This window comes from Uloborus diversus, chromosome 8 (genome assembly GCF_026930045.1).
Source record: "Uloborus diversus isolate 005 chromosome 8, Udiv.v.3.1, whole genome shotgun sequence".
Lineage (NCBI taxonomy): Eukaryota > Metazoa > Arthropoda > Arachnida > Araneae > Uloboridae > Uloborus > Uloborus diversus.
In genome coordinates this window covers 113,067,052-113,083,815 of record NC_072738.1, presented here as the reverse complement: position 1 = coordinate 113,083,815, position 16,764 = coordinate 113,067,052, and the positions used below count along the sequence as shown (strand labels likewise).

The 16,764-nt window shown below is 32.5% G+C and overlaps 1 protein-coding gene across 4 annotated transcripts; it reads right to left on the bottom strand.

Annotated features, from left to right (window-relative positions):
• Positions 1-2,953: 2,953 nt before the first annotated feature.
• Positions 2,954-16,715, bottom strand: LOC129227461 (protein KRI1 homolog). Of its 4 annotated transcripts, none has more exons than XM_054862024.1 (4): positions 16,667-16,715; positions 15,785-15,854; positions 8,884-8,967; positions 2,954-5,766 (listed from the first exon to the last, which is right to left on the bottom strand). In XM_054862024.1, exon 4 carries the CDS (start codon positions 5,694-5,696, stop codon positions 2,967-2,969), a length of 2,730 nt encoding a protein of 909 aa, XP_054717999.1. In that variant the 5' UTR covers positions 5,697-5,766; positions 8,884-8,967; positions 15,785-15,854; positions 16,667-16,715; the 3' UTR covers positions 2,954-2,966. The 4 variants fall into 4 exon arrangements, with proteins under 4 accessions (XP_054717999.1, XP_054717997.1, XP_054718001.1 ...); XM_054862022.1 differs by having other exon boundaries at positions 16,627-16,701; XM_054862026.1 differs by having other exon boundaries at positions 2,954-5,748; positions 16,627-16,701.
• Positions 16,716-16,764: the final 49 nt, after the last annotated feature.

Genomic DNA, 16,764 nt, shown 5'->3' with positions numbered 1-16,764 from the left:
ATAGCACACTACCAAAAATGCAAAATGAAAATCAATCTACAAAGCCAGTTCATATATACGAACTAATTTTAATGTTGGATATTCTCCAATTATTTATCCACTTCAAATACAACTAATGATTAGGAAGAAATTAAAAGAACACTATTGCCAGTGTTAGGTTAGAAAAATAAAGCAACACACCCCAAAGTACAAGCCTAGCTGGCTTTTTGGTAGCCTTCAGTCCATTTGTATGAGATTTTCGGATGAATAAACTAGGAGTAAAAAAACATCCTTGAAATACTTCATACCTTGGTTAAAGCAGCAAGTCGAGCGCCTGGATTGGGGGGGGGGGGAATTGGATAATAGGAATCCTTGTCCCCCTTTCCCCAGATAGCCCAATTAATTGTTTGAAGAAGCAACTTAGTCAAACCATAATTAATTCCATAATCTACCCACAACATAATTACTTACTGTGTCTGCCACCAAGTATAATCTTTCACTTTTATTTGGACATTGCAAGAACAATACCTCTGATAAATACATCTCTTTAATTTAGAAACAGAAGCCTAGGAAAGGGTCCTAGGGAATTCCTCCCTAGAAGCTCAAAATTTAACTTTTATAATGAAAATTAAAATTACTTTTCTCTGATTAAAAGATGATTTTCATTATTTGATCAATTTTATGCAGCTATGAGTCTAATGTCTATGCAAAACATAATAAAATTCCGACTACTTCTACTTACAATTCCAAACATAAGATTTTGTTTTTCTTAGCCTGATAGACACCATCTTTGAAGAATTTCTCGCTACTCCACTGTTTAGAAATAAAGAATGATCATAAAATTGGATAATCAGATGACTTTCGAACTGCAAAAAATATTTTTGATAACTGGAAGTTAAATGCATGTTTGAAACTTGCAACTCATGTTATCTTCTCTTTTGATTAAGTAAGAAACTTCGTGATTAAATATTGCTCAATTTTTGTGATTTGACTCAATTTCCCAGCAATCTCAATTAATTTCTCATGCTTTTTCCCCTGCTTTTCTTGAATGCTTCATATGTAAAACCTCTATTTTTTGAAGTTCAAAATTCACTTCTATGGAAATTTGATATACAACCTTGTTTTTTTTTCACTGTTTCAAGACCAAAAGTAGGCAAGAGATTAGCTCTAAAACAGGGAATATTGGAGAACAATACCCAGTCTCGGTCAGGGAGAGTGGAGGGACAAAGCAAATGCAAGGTGCAAACACTGACTGGCCCACAATACTACGACGGGAGGGAGAGATAAAATGTGTCACTTCAAGTTAACAAACTGGACACGTGGTGCTTTTATTTCTCCTGCAAAGCAAAATAAGGGTAAGAATTTACAGCGATTGCAAAATACTCATATAAATAATACCCAATGATCGAGTAACTCGTGTGTTTCAACAATGAAACTCATACCATGGCATGATAACTTGATAATATGTTTTGGTAATGTTTAACATCCAGGGAAAGGCTTATTGTGACAAGGCTGAACTCGATCCGGTAACTTGACTGTTTTACTGGTAAGACTGTGTCATTTCAGGGGAATGAAGAAATGCAAAAATTGGTCACAACGATGAACGCTATCTACCAGATTTTAGGGTTGATTTACTGCAGTTGAGGTTAAAATTTCAAATATTAAAATATCACCAAACAGGCAATGGCTTTGTTCAAATGTAGAAGAGTAGAAGCAATTTTCACCCGACATACCTTGACGGGCGACTTTCATGTTAAAAAGAATTGTAGATGAAACAAAAACTGTCAATCAACAAACTTTGTTAACAGATTTTTTTCATTGAGGTATGTATTATGGTATTGTATTAGATCATTATGAATTGTTTATTTAATTTTATTTTTTTGTACATTATCCCGGGAGAACTCGCAGTACTTTTCGTCACACAAAAGCTCGCATGGGGGCTCCGTAGGCCTGGAGAGGTTATTTCAGTAAATTGAGTTTGCAAAATAGAAAAAAAAAATGTGTTTCCAACACTGAATTATAAATAGATAAACAGCCTCTAAAATGTGTTTTAAAAAGTAAGGTTTAAGAAAGTTTTATGATACATGAATATAAATCTTCTGAGTATGACTGATGAGCGCTATACTGTTCTGTGTCAACTTCTTCTTCATCATTTTCATTAAGGGAGTTCTCATCAGTTGAAACCTCAACTAACAAGGTCTGCAACCTCTTCATTTCATCTTTGTAGCTTAAATAGCGATGTATTTCAACCTTTTCCTTTACATTCACAATCTGAAATGAAAAGCGTGAGCGCTCGCTCCGGGCCTCTGAGGCCTGAACTGGATATTTCTGGGTAAAAGGGGGAATGTACATTCCTGAATAACATGTGGTCAGCATGTAGGTCACCTTGAACGCAGCTACTGTGAACCTCATTCATTTCCGTTGAAGGGGTGATTTTTGGCAGCATAGTTTTGTAATGAGCGGGCTTGAGAGGCCCGGTGCGAGTTCTCCCGGGTTATATTCTTATTCAGTTCACTGATAGCGTATGCATTGATTGAACAACTCATACTTGCTACATTTAAATGCAAAAATCAAAATCTCAATACCTAGAATTTCTTTTACTGAACCCTCGACATTCGAGATAGACAGATTCAAGTAAGCTTAGGTAGAATAAAACAATCCAGAATATAAATTAAGAAACAACAACGCTAATTTGCACATAATTGCAAATTGCTGCACACTCCAACTTTTATTGGATGTCTTTTCATCCATAAGCTCAGTTATTGAAATTGAAAAAGGGGTTTCTTATAACCCCAAAACACATGTATGCAGTAACCTGCAATTTTGTGCAATTAAACATTATTTATTATTTTACTTTTCAAGCAAAAAGGTATTTATTCAACTTTTATCCTAAATATGCTAAAAAGTAATAATTTACTCTAAAGTAAAGGAAAATATGTAAATGACAACTCACTTCATAAACAAAACAAGTAAAACATTTATTAAAATCATTTTTGAGAATATATTATATGATTTTTAAACTTTTTTGGGTTTATGCCATAAGCAGCAAGCCTTGCATCTGACATCTGCAACCTTTTGTCACTTACATTTTGTTTAAATTCTGATTTTTTGTGTGGAAATGAATGTCTGGCACTGTTCATGCTCTTTGCACCTGGTTCATTTGTATTTTTATTTATCTGAGCATTAGAGTCATTCAATTTACCTTTCTTTTTCTTCTTCTTCTTTTTCTGTTTATTAGGAGATGAAGAATTAGTAGCTTGATTTGCATTAAGTTCTCCTGTTACTGAACAAATATTGCTTTGTGAACCAGTTGTTTCAGCTATATCTGTTTCAGACTTCTTAACAGTTATATTTTCCACTGACTTATCTGATTCAGATTCAACTTTTTGATGTTTAGATACATGGATGTGCTCAGTGCTATCTGCTTCAGTCGATTCTGACACATTACTTTTCTTTCTTTTCCTCTTTCTTGATTTTTTGCTGGGAGTACCTGAAACATTTGTTTCTGAATTTGAAACTTTAGTTTCACTTGTTTCTGTATTTTCTTCTTCTGTGCGAGAAACATCAATTTCTTGACCTTGTTTTTTACTTTTTGATTCTGACATAATCCTCTCTTTCGACTTTTGGTCTTCTATAAAGTGATTTTCTTCACTCATTTCATTACCTATTTCATCATTATTAGTTGCATTTTCAAATGAATCACCTTCGTTTTTTCCTTTAGATTTTCTTTTCCTTTTCCTATTAGAAGAACTTGCATTTGCAGAAATAGTCCCAGTTTCACTTTTTGTGGCATTTTCATCTTTTTCAGGATTGGTACTTTGGAGTATTTTTTTCGCTGAAAATTCATTTTGATCTTCCATTAAGCGATTTCCTTCACTCATTTTATTATCAATTCCATCATTATTAGTAGCATTTTCAACTGCTTCATCTTCCTTTTTTCCTTTAGATTTTCTTTTCCTTTTCTTCTTGGAAGTACTTGCATTTTCAGAAATAGTCCCAGTTTCACTTTTTGTGGCATTTTCATTTTTTTCGCCATAAAGACTTTGGAATACTTTTTTCTTTGAAAATTCATTTTGAGACTTTTTCTTAAACGCTTGAACATCATAGAGTTCTTCTTCTTCATCCCTGTACTGACAAGTCTTTTTCACAGAACACCATCGGTTTAATTCCTTATCATTTGCAGATAAAATTTCCTCAACTGTAAGTCCGAAATCATTAGGCACAACTTTGCGATATTTATATCTTACAGGCTGGTCACCAATTATGTCCTCATAATCTAATTTGTAATATTCATCAAGGTAATCTTCAAAAGATTTGCCATCTGGATCATATAAAGGTTTAGGTTCTGATATAACTTTCGCAAATAAAGACTTCTTTTTCTTCTTTTTTCTATTTTGGGTAGACTCAATCATTTCTTTTTCAAATTCATCCTTTGCATCATTATAAACATTGTTGATAGATTTATCATCAAGTTTATCTTCCTCTTGATCAGTATCTTCCTCCTCATTTTTAACTGCATTTTCTCGACACCATGTATTCCAATTTTCTTCATCTAATTCTTCATCGTACGAAAATTGAGGTTTATCTTCTTCTTCAACTTTATAATAGTCATCATTGAAAAGCTCTTTCATCTTCTGGTCATGCTTATCAGGATCAAAGTCACTTTCAATGTCATTTTCATCAAGATTGAGTTCATCTTGCCCGCAAATTTCTTTCAATTTCATAAACTTTTCTTCTATTTCTTTCCTCTTAAGTGCTTTTAAGCGCTTCAACTCTTCTCTTTTCTGTTCTTTTTCTTTTTTCTTTCTTTCTGCATATTCATCTCGTTTCACTTTTCTTCTGCTGTCAACTCGTCTCAAAGAATCTCCAATAGTTCTTGGATAGCGCTTTATAAACTCATCATCTGGTTCCTCAAATCGAAAATTGTACTTGTGCTCAAACATTTCTTGCTGTTCAAGTATTTTTTCATCTTCCTGCAACATTTCGACATCACCAGTAATTTCATCATATGTGGGAATTTCACCTTCGTTGTCTTTTACAATGTATTTTTTATTCAAAATAAAATCTTTTAAAAATTTCTCCCCTTCATCTAGCTTAGGATCATTCCAATACTTGCGTAAAAATGACATTTCTTTTTCAGTATCCTCCGGAACTTTCTCTTCCTGACCTTTAAGCCAACGGAGATACTCTGCTTCCTCTGCATTCTTCTCCTCATCAGTTTTTTGTCTTGCTTGAAGAAGATCATCCTCATCATCGGAGTTGTCAAGAGCAGCTTTAAAACTTTGCTTAATTTCATCTTGTTCTTCCCCATATGTACGAGGTTCATTTACTTGCTCATCTTCATCGCTGAATTCACCATTTCTTTCGAGAACAAGTTTCCTTTCATAATCTTTCATGAACATAGGTTTTGGTTTGTGCTCTTTTGACTTTTTTTCTACAGTTTGTTCTTTGAAAAACTGAACATTTGTATCATATATCTTCGGATCTTTGCTTTTTAACAAGCTAAGTGTTTTGAGAAAATCTTCCTCTATCTCAGGCTCTGCCTCTTCTTCACTGGATGATGATGTCTCACTAACATCTTTACTCAAATCTTTGAGTTTTTGTAGTTCCTCCTTATTTCTCCAAGAATCATATCTGTCAGCATAACTTTTATTAATTGAAAAGTCAACTTCTGAGTCCGAAGAATCACTTAAAAGTGTAACTTTTTCATCACTCATTTTGAAGCTCTTAAAAAGTCTTCAGGAACAGAAAATTGTATTCAGAAACCAGCTATAAATTTAAGAGAACCTAAAAAATTAACAATCCATTGTTTTAAACCAATAGTAAAAATAAAAACATGAATAAAATTTAAGACACATAAAAGAAAACATCTTTTAGCAAAGGTAATGTTTCGAGGTTAGACACCAACCATACGACAATGTTGAACTTCTTGTTGTTATTAATCATATAAGTATTCAATACCTAGTAATGTTCAATGAATTATTTGTTTATTTAAAGTTAGAGCTATTTTGTACATTAATTTTTACAATTGGTTGTAAAGATCAGTTTCGGGAGAAAAACGAAAAGAAAACATTCCACACCACTCAGCTATCAATCAAACAAGGAAAACAAGAAAAGAGTCGATCGACATGGAGTAAACTCTTAGCTTAAATTGTTGAAATAAAAGTTTAATGAAGACATTCATTTTAAAATGAATGTTTAATACAGTAGAACCTCCCTTAAGGGACACCTCCGAATAAGGGACACCTCTATTTAAGGGACATTTTCTCTGGTCCCAGTCCCTTTGAATAGGGACCTCCATGTATTTGCCTCTAATTAGGGACGCTCTATTTAAGGGATCAGTTAGAGAAAAAAATGACCAAAAATTATGTATAAGTGCATAAAAAAAGTGAATTTACTGGAGTTCAGGTACACCTTTTCCTCTAAAAATTAATTGAAGAGAGTTTAACATTAACATATCACCTACGTTAAAGAAACAAGCATACAATGTAAAAGTCTTGCAGAAAGTTACATGCATGATTTGCCCACCCAGATAATTAATCAAGTAGGCTCAAGGGCAAGGAAGAGGGAAGAAACTGACTAGCTTTTTATATAAAAATTGAAATATGAACACTAATTGTAATTCTTGATGTTCTGCATTGAAAAATTTCATGACATGAACAAAATTCATGCTATGAATTACTTCAAAATAATTGCTTTATGCGGCAAAGCTTTGGACAAATATTTGGCTTAAAATTAATAAAGTAATAAAAACTTTAAAAAATCATTAAGTGTGAATCTTATTTAGTTGTGGGTGAAAAAATGTATAGTATTTAATCTTTAATGTTAATAGGTTGTTAAAATATATATATATACTGAGTTAATACATTGCAGGAATAAACTAAAATATACCTCCAAAGAAGGGACACCTCTATTTAGGGGACATATTGTCGGGCCCCATTAGTGTCCCTCATTGAGAGGTTCTAATGTATCAAAATTCTGATTAAAAGGTTCTTTTCGTAATGATAAAAATGAACTTTAAGTCCTGAATTAATGCTATGTACCACTTGACTGCGTTATGACCATTGAAAAAGATATTTAATAAGCTGCTATCATTAGTTTCAAGATGACAATTTCTGAGTGCCTGGAAAGCAAAAAAAAATTTTTTTACCGCTAGTTTCCTTTAATTTCCTTTCTTGTGTAAAATCATGACTTCTACACATTTCTCGAGCGCGAGACAACTCGCTTTTTCGAAATTTTGACTGCGATGTATGGTATGGTGATGAAAAGCAGAATGCAACTTCACTGAAGCCATTTCTTGAGCTATTCAAAGGCACTAAAACTAGGTTTTGCCCACTCTGATGAACTAGGAATGCTCCGTTCTAACCCCTCTCCAGTAAGCAACCAAAAAATTCTTAGAAATAACATTTTAAAGAAGCTCTATTCTTATCAACCTCTCTCAAAGAAAGGCGCAGGCCTGACTTGCCTTGAGATTTGCATGTTCCACCTTAGCTTCCCAAGGGTCTGAAAAACAACGCCCTCATTTTTATGACATTTTTGAGATTCAAAGCAGAGAGAGCAAGAAAGGAACACTTTTGGACCCACAGGGGAATAGATTTGAATCCCTTATTCTGGTTTCTTTCCACCTTCATTAACATGAGAAAACTGTTCTGTGTACCAACTCTATGTTCTATTGTTTTTCTTTTGTTGTCTCTCTCTTTTTGAGTTTTCTTAACAAAAAATTCCTATATTTTTTAATGCTGAGGTTTACGATTTGCCAGTTGTTGTGGGAGGTTTCAATGGTCTTTCTCAGAAGTATTTTAACATTAATCACATACAAAGGAAATTCGGTGCTGCCGAAAAGTGTTTGGTAATGGAGGTGGTCACACATAGAAGTATCACTGTATAATCAATAAAATTGCTTATTGGGTTTTTATGCTGCAGAGTTACCAGGACGTTAGGACACCGCCTCTCCCTTCCCCTCCTTTAGGCGCTCCTGAAGATACAATACTTTGCTTTCAGTTCAAAAATACAATCATCTAATACAATAAAATAGAGGGCATAAGTAACTAAAATGATCCTCCCTTTGTTCTTATGAACTTCTACATCACACGAGAGTTCCTTTTAAATTCTATTTTATTTTATCAACTTTAGATTTCAATTTTAGAGCTCATATTTTGAAAATTTCAAGTTTCTAAGCACTTAAATTACTTTTTACTGCAAAATGAACCATTATCCAGCGCACCAGAAAATCTGAATCTCTAGATGCAGTGGTTATATTTGCTGTTTATACTCATTACCTTACATTTTGCTTTTAAAATTTCCACTTTTCATTTAAGTAGTATTAAGTAGTAAGACAGTCAAGTATCTTTCATTTTCGAAAGTTAAGAACAAACTTAAAATTGAATTGATGGGTGATGCAGTATTAATTTTTAAGAATACTTTTTTTCTTTTTATATAAATAGAATATAAAGGCCTCATTTGCCAATACTTTTCCCCCACCTACCTTTGAGCACATTGCCATAAGATTGTCTGATTTTTTCATTTACAAAATGTCCTGAATATTGCAGCTACTAATAATAAAAAAAGTCGTTATTAATTTAAAATTGCCAACAGTTTTAAACATAACGCTTGAATTGTCAGTTAGAGTAACGAGAGGGTTTAAACATATAATAGGATATTGGAGAGAGGATATATCCAAGCAAAAAAAACTGGCTTTCATTCTTGTTTTAGTTAAAAAAAAAAAAAAAAGATTAAAAGAAAATTGATTTAAACCGTTGACATCCTTGTACTACACATACTTTCGGTACACAAAGTACTTTTCGGGTTATCAGAAAATGCAAAATTTAAGCAAAATACAGACTACATTTAATGCAAGGAAAAAATTGAAAAGGAAAATCTAATTTTATAATAATAAAAACTTACCAAGAAAAATTCATTGGCAGAACAACTCTTGAATTATCAGAAACATTTTCTAGTTCTTTTCATTAAGAAGCTTTTGTTTCTTTGCTAAAAAAATAATAAAAGAAGTTATAACATTATTGCAGAATAACAAAAGTAAATAAATAATCAGAAACATTCACTTAAAAAATGTTGAAATATTTTATGAAAATTTCTTTCAAGATCAAAAGTTGAGAAGCAAAGGTAATATAGGTTCAGCAATAAGATAAAAGCTTCTTAGTAAAATTAGACGGAATCAATCACTGCAGAAAAATTATCTTTCAGATACGCTTGTTCTTTAATTTTTACTCAGGGAAACTTTTTTTTTTTTGAGTTTAAAACTATTGAGGCAGTGAGAAGCAAAGGGATGTATGTGGCAAAATTAAAAATTTGGAGATAACCAGTACAAATGGTAAAGGAATCTCTCATCTGTCTTGAGGCAAGAGATAGCACATAGTAGAATTGGCAGATTCTATTATACAGCATGATTCAGAAAAACTTTTCATTAAAAAGTTTTCAATGAAAAGCTTCAATGATTTTAAGACTAAGCTTCAAATGTTTCAAACATTTTAAGACTAAGCTATCAGTCCAATTGCAATTACATTAATTTTAATTGACATAAAAAATATTGGCTAACATTCAAAAAGCAAAACTAAGTATTTTGCAAAATTCGAAACAGAATATAAATTGAGCGAAAGATATTTTCTTTCTGATTATTGTATTTTTAAAAGCTGAACTAATGGTATAGTTGAAATCCCAAAACAGATTATTTATGATCTAAAAAAAAAAGTCAGAAAGAAATGAAAACATGGTATTTGACTGACAGGTTACTTTCATTATTGTCTGTCAGTAAACATGTTTTTAACATTTTTTTTTTTTTTTTGAATCATCCAAAATGTGTCTTGGGAACTCAATCATACTATGAAATTCAGCTTAAAACATATAGTAATTCAGAGGTGAAGTTCTTTTGCGTAATGAATATTTTGCATAGAATGTTACAAAATATTTCCTGTTTTTGCTTTAAAAATGTCAGTCACTTGCCCATGGAATTGTGCCTCAATGAGAATTGTACAAAAGTTCATGACTTTAAATTGTGGAAAAAGAAATATGAACTAGTATAAAATCAAATCAAATGTATTAATGAAAAATTAATCGGATGAAAGACACAGAAATATGATAATAATGAATGTTTTTCCTCATAAAACCATAACAATAAGCAAAACAATACCCCCCCCCAAAAAAAAACCACTCATAAGCCTAACTCCTAACTGTTTGCTTTCTTTAAGCATTAATTACAGAAGTTATAATCAACTTGGACAGGGCCGGATTTGGAAGTGTGGAGGCCCCGGGGCAACGAAGGAGTGGAGGCCCCTAATCAGGGTTCGAAAAGATCATCATATATTTTCGAAAATACTTAATATAATAACAAAAACTTTAATTTCATGGACCAGATGATTTTCACCATTGCTGGAATGATTTGCAAAACAAAACCTTTTTTCCCCCCAAACGACTATTCGGAGGCGGCTTTGTGATGGGTGTGGGCAGGTTTTGCAGCTAATGGTACACCACTGATTGTGACCATTTGAGCTCCTTTGAGATCAGAAACATATGTTGAAATGCTAGCTGAACATTTATTACCTGAAGCACCCCTTAATGGGTTCAAACCCATACTTATTTAATATTTTCCCAAGTTGACATTTTGCATTTGAAATTGTGTGGTCAAGTGGTTTGACAGGGGTTATATTTCATTTGCGTCTGGAAGATAAAACACGTATCAGGATGAGCTGTTTTTTATTTGTTTTACAAAGAGTGAATAGTGTTTTAAAAGAATCGCACTATGTATTACTCCCAATATCAAACCAAATTGATTTTATTGAAATGTGACTTGTGCTTGTACGTGTTCGCTGGCGTTATTATTTTTTTCTTCCCTTTTTTCTGGTAATACTCGTAATTGCTTTTGTCATGGAGAAATCAATTTAAAATATTTATGGGATAGTTAATGTTATTCTTTCGGGAAGGGTATGCGCCCCCTCTGCAATGGTACATCAATGGAGCAAAATCATTCAAAGTTAGTTTTAATTCTGGATATTAAAAAAAATAAACGGCTAGAAAAATTATCTTAGCCTGACAAAATGGAGCCTTCCTGGGAGGATTAATCTTGTACAGTGTGGAAGTACAGTGTTTCTTGTACTTAGTCATTGATATGTGAGTAACAAGCAAACATTAGAGGGGGGGGGGTTCCACTGCTAGGACTAACAAAAGACGGATTAAGGAGCAAGAATACAGGTGCCATGTCAATCATTGTCATGACAAGGGAACTCCTATTGATGGGCCGCCTCAACTACCATGGACATTTCCTTGTCCGCTTGAGGTACGATGCTTCTTGGTCCGCCCCAGGCACTGCCCGCCTCGGGCATGGCACCTTTTGAACAGTGAAAATTAAGGACTTTTTAAGGAATCTCGAAAATGTATAAGGATTCATCGAAAATAATTAGATTACTTTAGGTACACCATTTCAAAGTTTCCCCGAGGGGGGGGGGGAGGAGGCCGTGCACAGTACTTGATACATATATATACTACACACACCCAATTGCAAAACATTGTTTCCAAAATGCAGGGAGAGGTGCAATTGAATGTGATGCCTTATTAACAGTGAATAATATTTTAAAATTCCATACATCACGGGGATGAGTGATCAAAGAGCAAAAAGGAGTGAATAAAGAAAAAAAAAATCTAAAAATTATGCAGAAAAGGTATGAGATCAAAACAGCCCCTGGAGTCCATGGCATTCCAAAATTCAATAAAAAATGGCTAATTTACTAGTTTCAAAGATAATACGATGAAATTGCTTCTTTTAATCATGAAATTCCATAAAATTTTACAGGTGTAATGCCTAAACCATTAGAAATTCATAATAAAAATTTGAATGCTTTCTTAAATATATATATATAAAAAAAAAACATGCCAAGTTTCAATAGAATCCAAGACTTATGGGAGTTTTTGTGTAGGATCTGGAATGGGAGGGAGGAGTCGGTAATGGCCCGAAAATTTTTGAGCTTTGTTTTCACTCAATTTATTAATTTTTTTTATAAATAAAACTTGGTTTGAACAGCTTATATTGGTTTTGGGGCCCACCAGGGCTATAATATCATTCATAACCATCTAAAACTGAGTTTTTGGAGCAATATTAAAAAAATTCCAGAGGAGAGTCCTGAAAACCTTCTATTCTTATCATTTTCAAATATGGTCCACGTTTGCTTTTTTAGTGCTTTTATTTAGAAAATTTTTTCGGGGAAGGGACTCGTATCCTCCGTCATCCCAATATCATCAAAAATCGCCTAAAATTTGGGGTTTTAAAACTTTGATTTAAAAAAATTGTGGTACATAATCACGTGTGCAAAAACTTTCATAAAATTTACGAGTAAGACACCCAAACCTTCTGTCCTCTTAACATCACTGAAGAACGTTTTAAATTGCTATTTTTTGGAAATTCAAAAAACTCCTATAGGCAGAGTTCCGAATCTCATCCTCTAAACTAATGTCTTCAAAGGGGGCTTATTGCATTCTTAGAAGCTTAATTTGAAAAAATTTCCGGGGATAACCCCCGAGCGTCATTGTTTTAACATCATTGAAGATCTTCTAAAGTTGCGTTTCTTGCACTTTAGAACTTTCGAAATAATTGCAGGAAGAGAGTCACTGACCCCTTTCCATTATGTTAAAAAAAAGGACTTACAATCACGCTTTTAAAACTTCAAATTCAAAAAATTAAGACGAAGAGCCCTGAACAAATTCATTATTCCAAACATAGTCTAAGATTCCATTTGCTAAACTAAAATTCTAGAAACTCCTCCCATTCCACTTTTTTGTACAAGTATTATGTGTACAACTAGAAAGTTGCGGGTTAAGGTATGACAGGTGAAAATCACTTCTACGTTTGAACGAAGCAATTGCTACCTGTTTGATGATATTTTGATAGTTGAAATTTTAACCCTAACTCCAGTGGATTAACCCTAAACTCCAGTAGGCAGAGTTCATTGTTGACCATTTTTTTGTTTCTTCATTCCCATGAAATGACACAAGTCTTACTAGTAAAATAGTTAAGTTAATTGGATTGAGTTCATCCTTGTCACAATAAAGCCTTTCCCTGCATGTTAAACATTACCAAAACATATTATCAAATTATCATCCCGTTGCGCGAGTTTCATAGTAGAAACACGCAGGTAACTCGATCATTGGCTATTATTTATATGAGGATTAAATTCATATTGCTTCTTGTTTTTCTCCTCATTGAAGCAAACTCTTCAGATTTCTGCCGCTAATGATACCCTTTGTAAACTAAAAACTCAATATGCTCCCCCCCTCTCTCTCTATATATATATGTTTATGTGAGGCAGTGAGAAGCAAAGGGATGTAAGTGGCCAAATTAAAAATTTGGAGATAACCAGTACACACGGTAGGTGAACCTCTCCTTTATCTTGGGGCAAGAGATAATACCAGCAGCCCCAGTAGTTGCTGCTATACAGCATGATTTCAGGGGTCTGTCCAGGATTTTTCACAATGTCCGTTTTTTGTGAAAAATCAAATAATTTTGTGAAAAATGAATTAATTTTGTGAAAAATCAAAAAATTTCGCAAAAAAAAAAAAAAAAAAAAAAAAATTATCAAAACAAAATTTTAGAATTTAGAGATGGCACAAACGCCATCATATAAACTTAAAGTTGAGTGTTTTCCTCTTCTACGTCGAGAAAATCATTCTGGATTTTTTTTTTCTGAAATTTGGCGGGGGGGGGGGGGGGCATCGCTGTTTCAAGTATCAATATTTATCTACCATTCTACATTATGTTAAATTATACTAGATATATTTCTGTACAGTACTTAAAATAATTGTAACAAAAACATGAATAAATAAAATAAAATTCAGAATAGGGTTCAGCATTCAACTTTTTGACCCAAGACACTCCTAAAAAGCACAGAATTTCGTTTAAAACTTATAAATTCCGTGATTTTAACAAAAATAAAAAGATATTTCAATTGTTTACCTCTTAACAAAGCGTAATAATCATCAAAATTTCGTAAAATCGGATTCCCATAGCGGATGCAAAGAGATCGCAATTCTCAAAGTGAAGGCATCAAAAATATAAAAACGGCATGCAAAAGAAATGTTTTTGATAAAATTATTTTTAAATTGCATTTTAGAGTCCTATGATAAACATATCATTAATATCTGTGGACACAGTTGACCCAAAAAATGAAATAAAATAAACCATCTATTCAGCATTTTAATTTTTGACTCATAACAGAAAATGGAATTTTGCTTTAAAAACCTGAAATGAGAGTTCTAACAGAAATAAAGAGACTTTTCATTTATTTGAATCCTAATAAAGCGAAGTTAGCTTGAAAAAAGAACAAAATATAATTCTCATATCGGACGTTAAAAGATTGCATTTTTCAAAATGTAGACATCTAAAGAAAAAAAACGGTAATTAAAAGAGTTTATTTAAAGTTAATCATCCTTGTTAGCATCGAAAAATCAAAACCCATATAATTTTCTCCCAAAATAACAATTAAACATCGCACTGCACTGCACAGTAAAAACGCAAATATTGACAAGCTGGCAAAATGATGAGAATTATTTTCTAATCAAGTCATTATAAAGGTTCAACGCCAGACGCTAAGTGGTGATAATTTTGAAGTTGGTAACCATATCTGAAGCGATCATATTTTTTCCTCATCCTTACTATTCCTTTGCAGTTCTAAGTTCATTTCGCAGATATATATTATTATTGTTTATTAAATCATGAGCGGAGACCGGAAAAAATGTGCTTACCGCTTACTGCCTTTTCAGACAAGTTTACAACACCGCTGCTAATTAGCTGTGATAGAACAAACAACCATTATATTTATTTGGCAGTAGCAATTATTTAACGCTTGCTCGCTTGCAGGAGCATCAGGAGCATCGCAAGAGTGCCGATTTTTTTTTTTTTTTTTTCAAAATTAGCCGATTTTGTATAAGCTGATTCCTCTAATTTGACTTAAAAAAAGGTTCCAAAAATTATCGGTTTATACACAGATATATGCGTTATTTTGCTTTCAGATTTGCTCTTCCAATAAACAATTTGTGACAGATCCGATCTTGTTTATCAGAATTTTGTGAAGGGTCCGTTTTGTTTGATCGGGATTTTGTGAAAGGTCCGTTTTGTTTAATCGGGATTTTGTGAAAGGTCCGTTTTGGTTGATCGGATTTTTGTGAAGGGTCCGTTAACGGACCCAAATATCCTCTGGCCAGACCCCTGGATTTAGAAAAAAAATTCAAGGTAAGCCTACCTAGAACATTATCTTTATAGTCGTTATGTTTAAATACGTTTCACTCAAAACTTGAAGAATATGTCCACTTGCATCCCTTTGCTTCTTACTGCCTCGTGTGTGTTTGAAAATAAATTGTGGGGCTGACAAACTTGAAAAATTGTACTACAAATATAGATTAATACAATTTTTCAGTAGAGGGCCCAAAGCCAGATTTTGCGGGAGGGCCGAAAATTTAAAGTTACACTACTTCCTGTCGCTGTGTCACTCTAAGGGATATACAATAGTTAATGAACTGATGCCATGAATAATAATTTACCAACAAATTTCACTTATTATATGTTATTAAAACCAAGTTTTTTTTCCTGTAAAATCATTTTTATTAAAAAAAAAGTTTAAATTTTCTATTAATTGTGCATACGATCAATGATGCCATTAGACTTTCGTCACTTGAGCTCAATAAAAATATGGGGCGGTGGGGGGGAATCTATAGTTGGTTTGAAAATGCAAAGCATTGCTAACAGATGTACTACATAAGCATGAACAAAACATATTAATTTCAAAGTCAACATAATTTCTCTCACCAAATATTATTTATTCTCTTTCTATCTTCCAACACCAGATGAGCTTTTTCAACTGTCACAAAAATTTCACCTGAAAAATAAATAAATAATTTCAACATATGAACTCTAATTTACTGAACATAATGTTACAGCCAAAAATTGCAACCAAACTATTTTTTAAGAAAGAGATTAAATTACAACACCAGTAGCAACTTATGAATTTTTTTTTGACACTGAGAAATATTTGATATTAAAATTGAACGACTTTTAACTGATTAAGGGAATGATTTTTTAAGCACCTTGCTTAAATTAGCTACAAAATACAGTGCTTTTACTCAAGTAAGAAAAAATTAAATTCAAAAATAAATTTACATCCTTCTACTATTTACTCATTTTACGCAACATTTTGAAATAAATGATTCTAGCAACTTGATGCAATTATAACCAGAACTTGGAACAAGGTACATTCTGTGCACTCTATTACATGCTTAAAAAGAACTTTCCATACTTATTCAAAACATTTTTCGTAATTAAAATACCACAATATGGAAAATAACTTATGAAGAAAAAAAAGTAAAATATTATAAAAAAAATTAAAAATACAAGATTATATGTGCAATTAATAAAATTTATAAACCTGCTTAAATGCTTTAAGAAACAAAAGCATAATTATCGAAAAGGAGATGCATTAAAAATCATGGACAGTACCAACATGAGATACTATAAGTAAAACAGAATAATAGTATTCACTTTAAGTCCCATGCTTAAAACACGAATAAAACATTGTGATATATAAATTCACATTGTTATCATTTTTAACTACAAAAGCAGATCAGTTTTGAAAATGCATTTTTCAAGCTTACAAATATTCTAAAGATTGAATAGTTGTAAAATTTGAATCACTTTAAAACGAATCCACGAATTCGCGTATTTAACAACAATCACACATGCGAAAATACAAAATAACTTTCACTTCTTCTTTTACTGCAGTTACAGTTAAA

Bases quoted from the DNA above. Each gene is read 5' to 3' on its own strand.
- LOC129227461 (XM_054862024.1), bottom strand. From the start codon at position 5,696: ATGAGTGATGAAAAAGTTACACTTTTAAGTGATTCTTCGGACTCAGAA.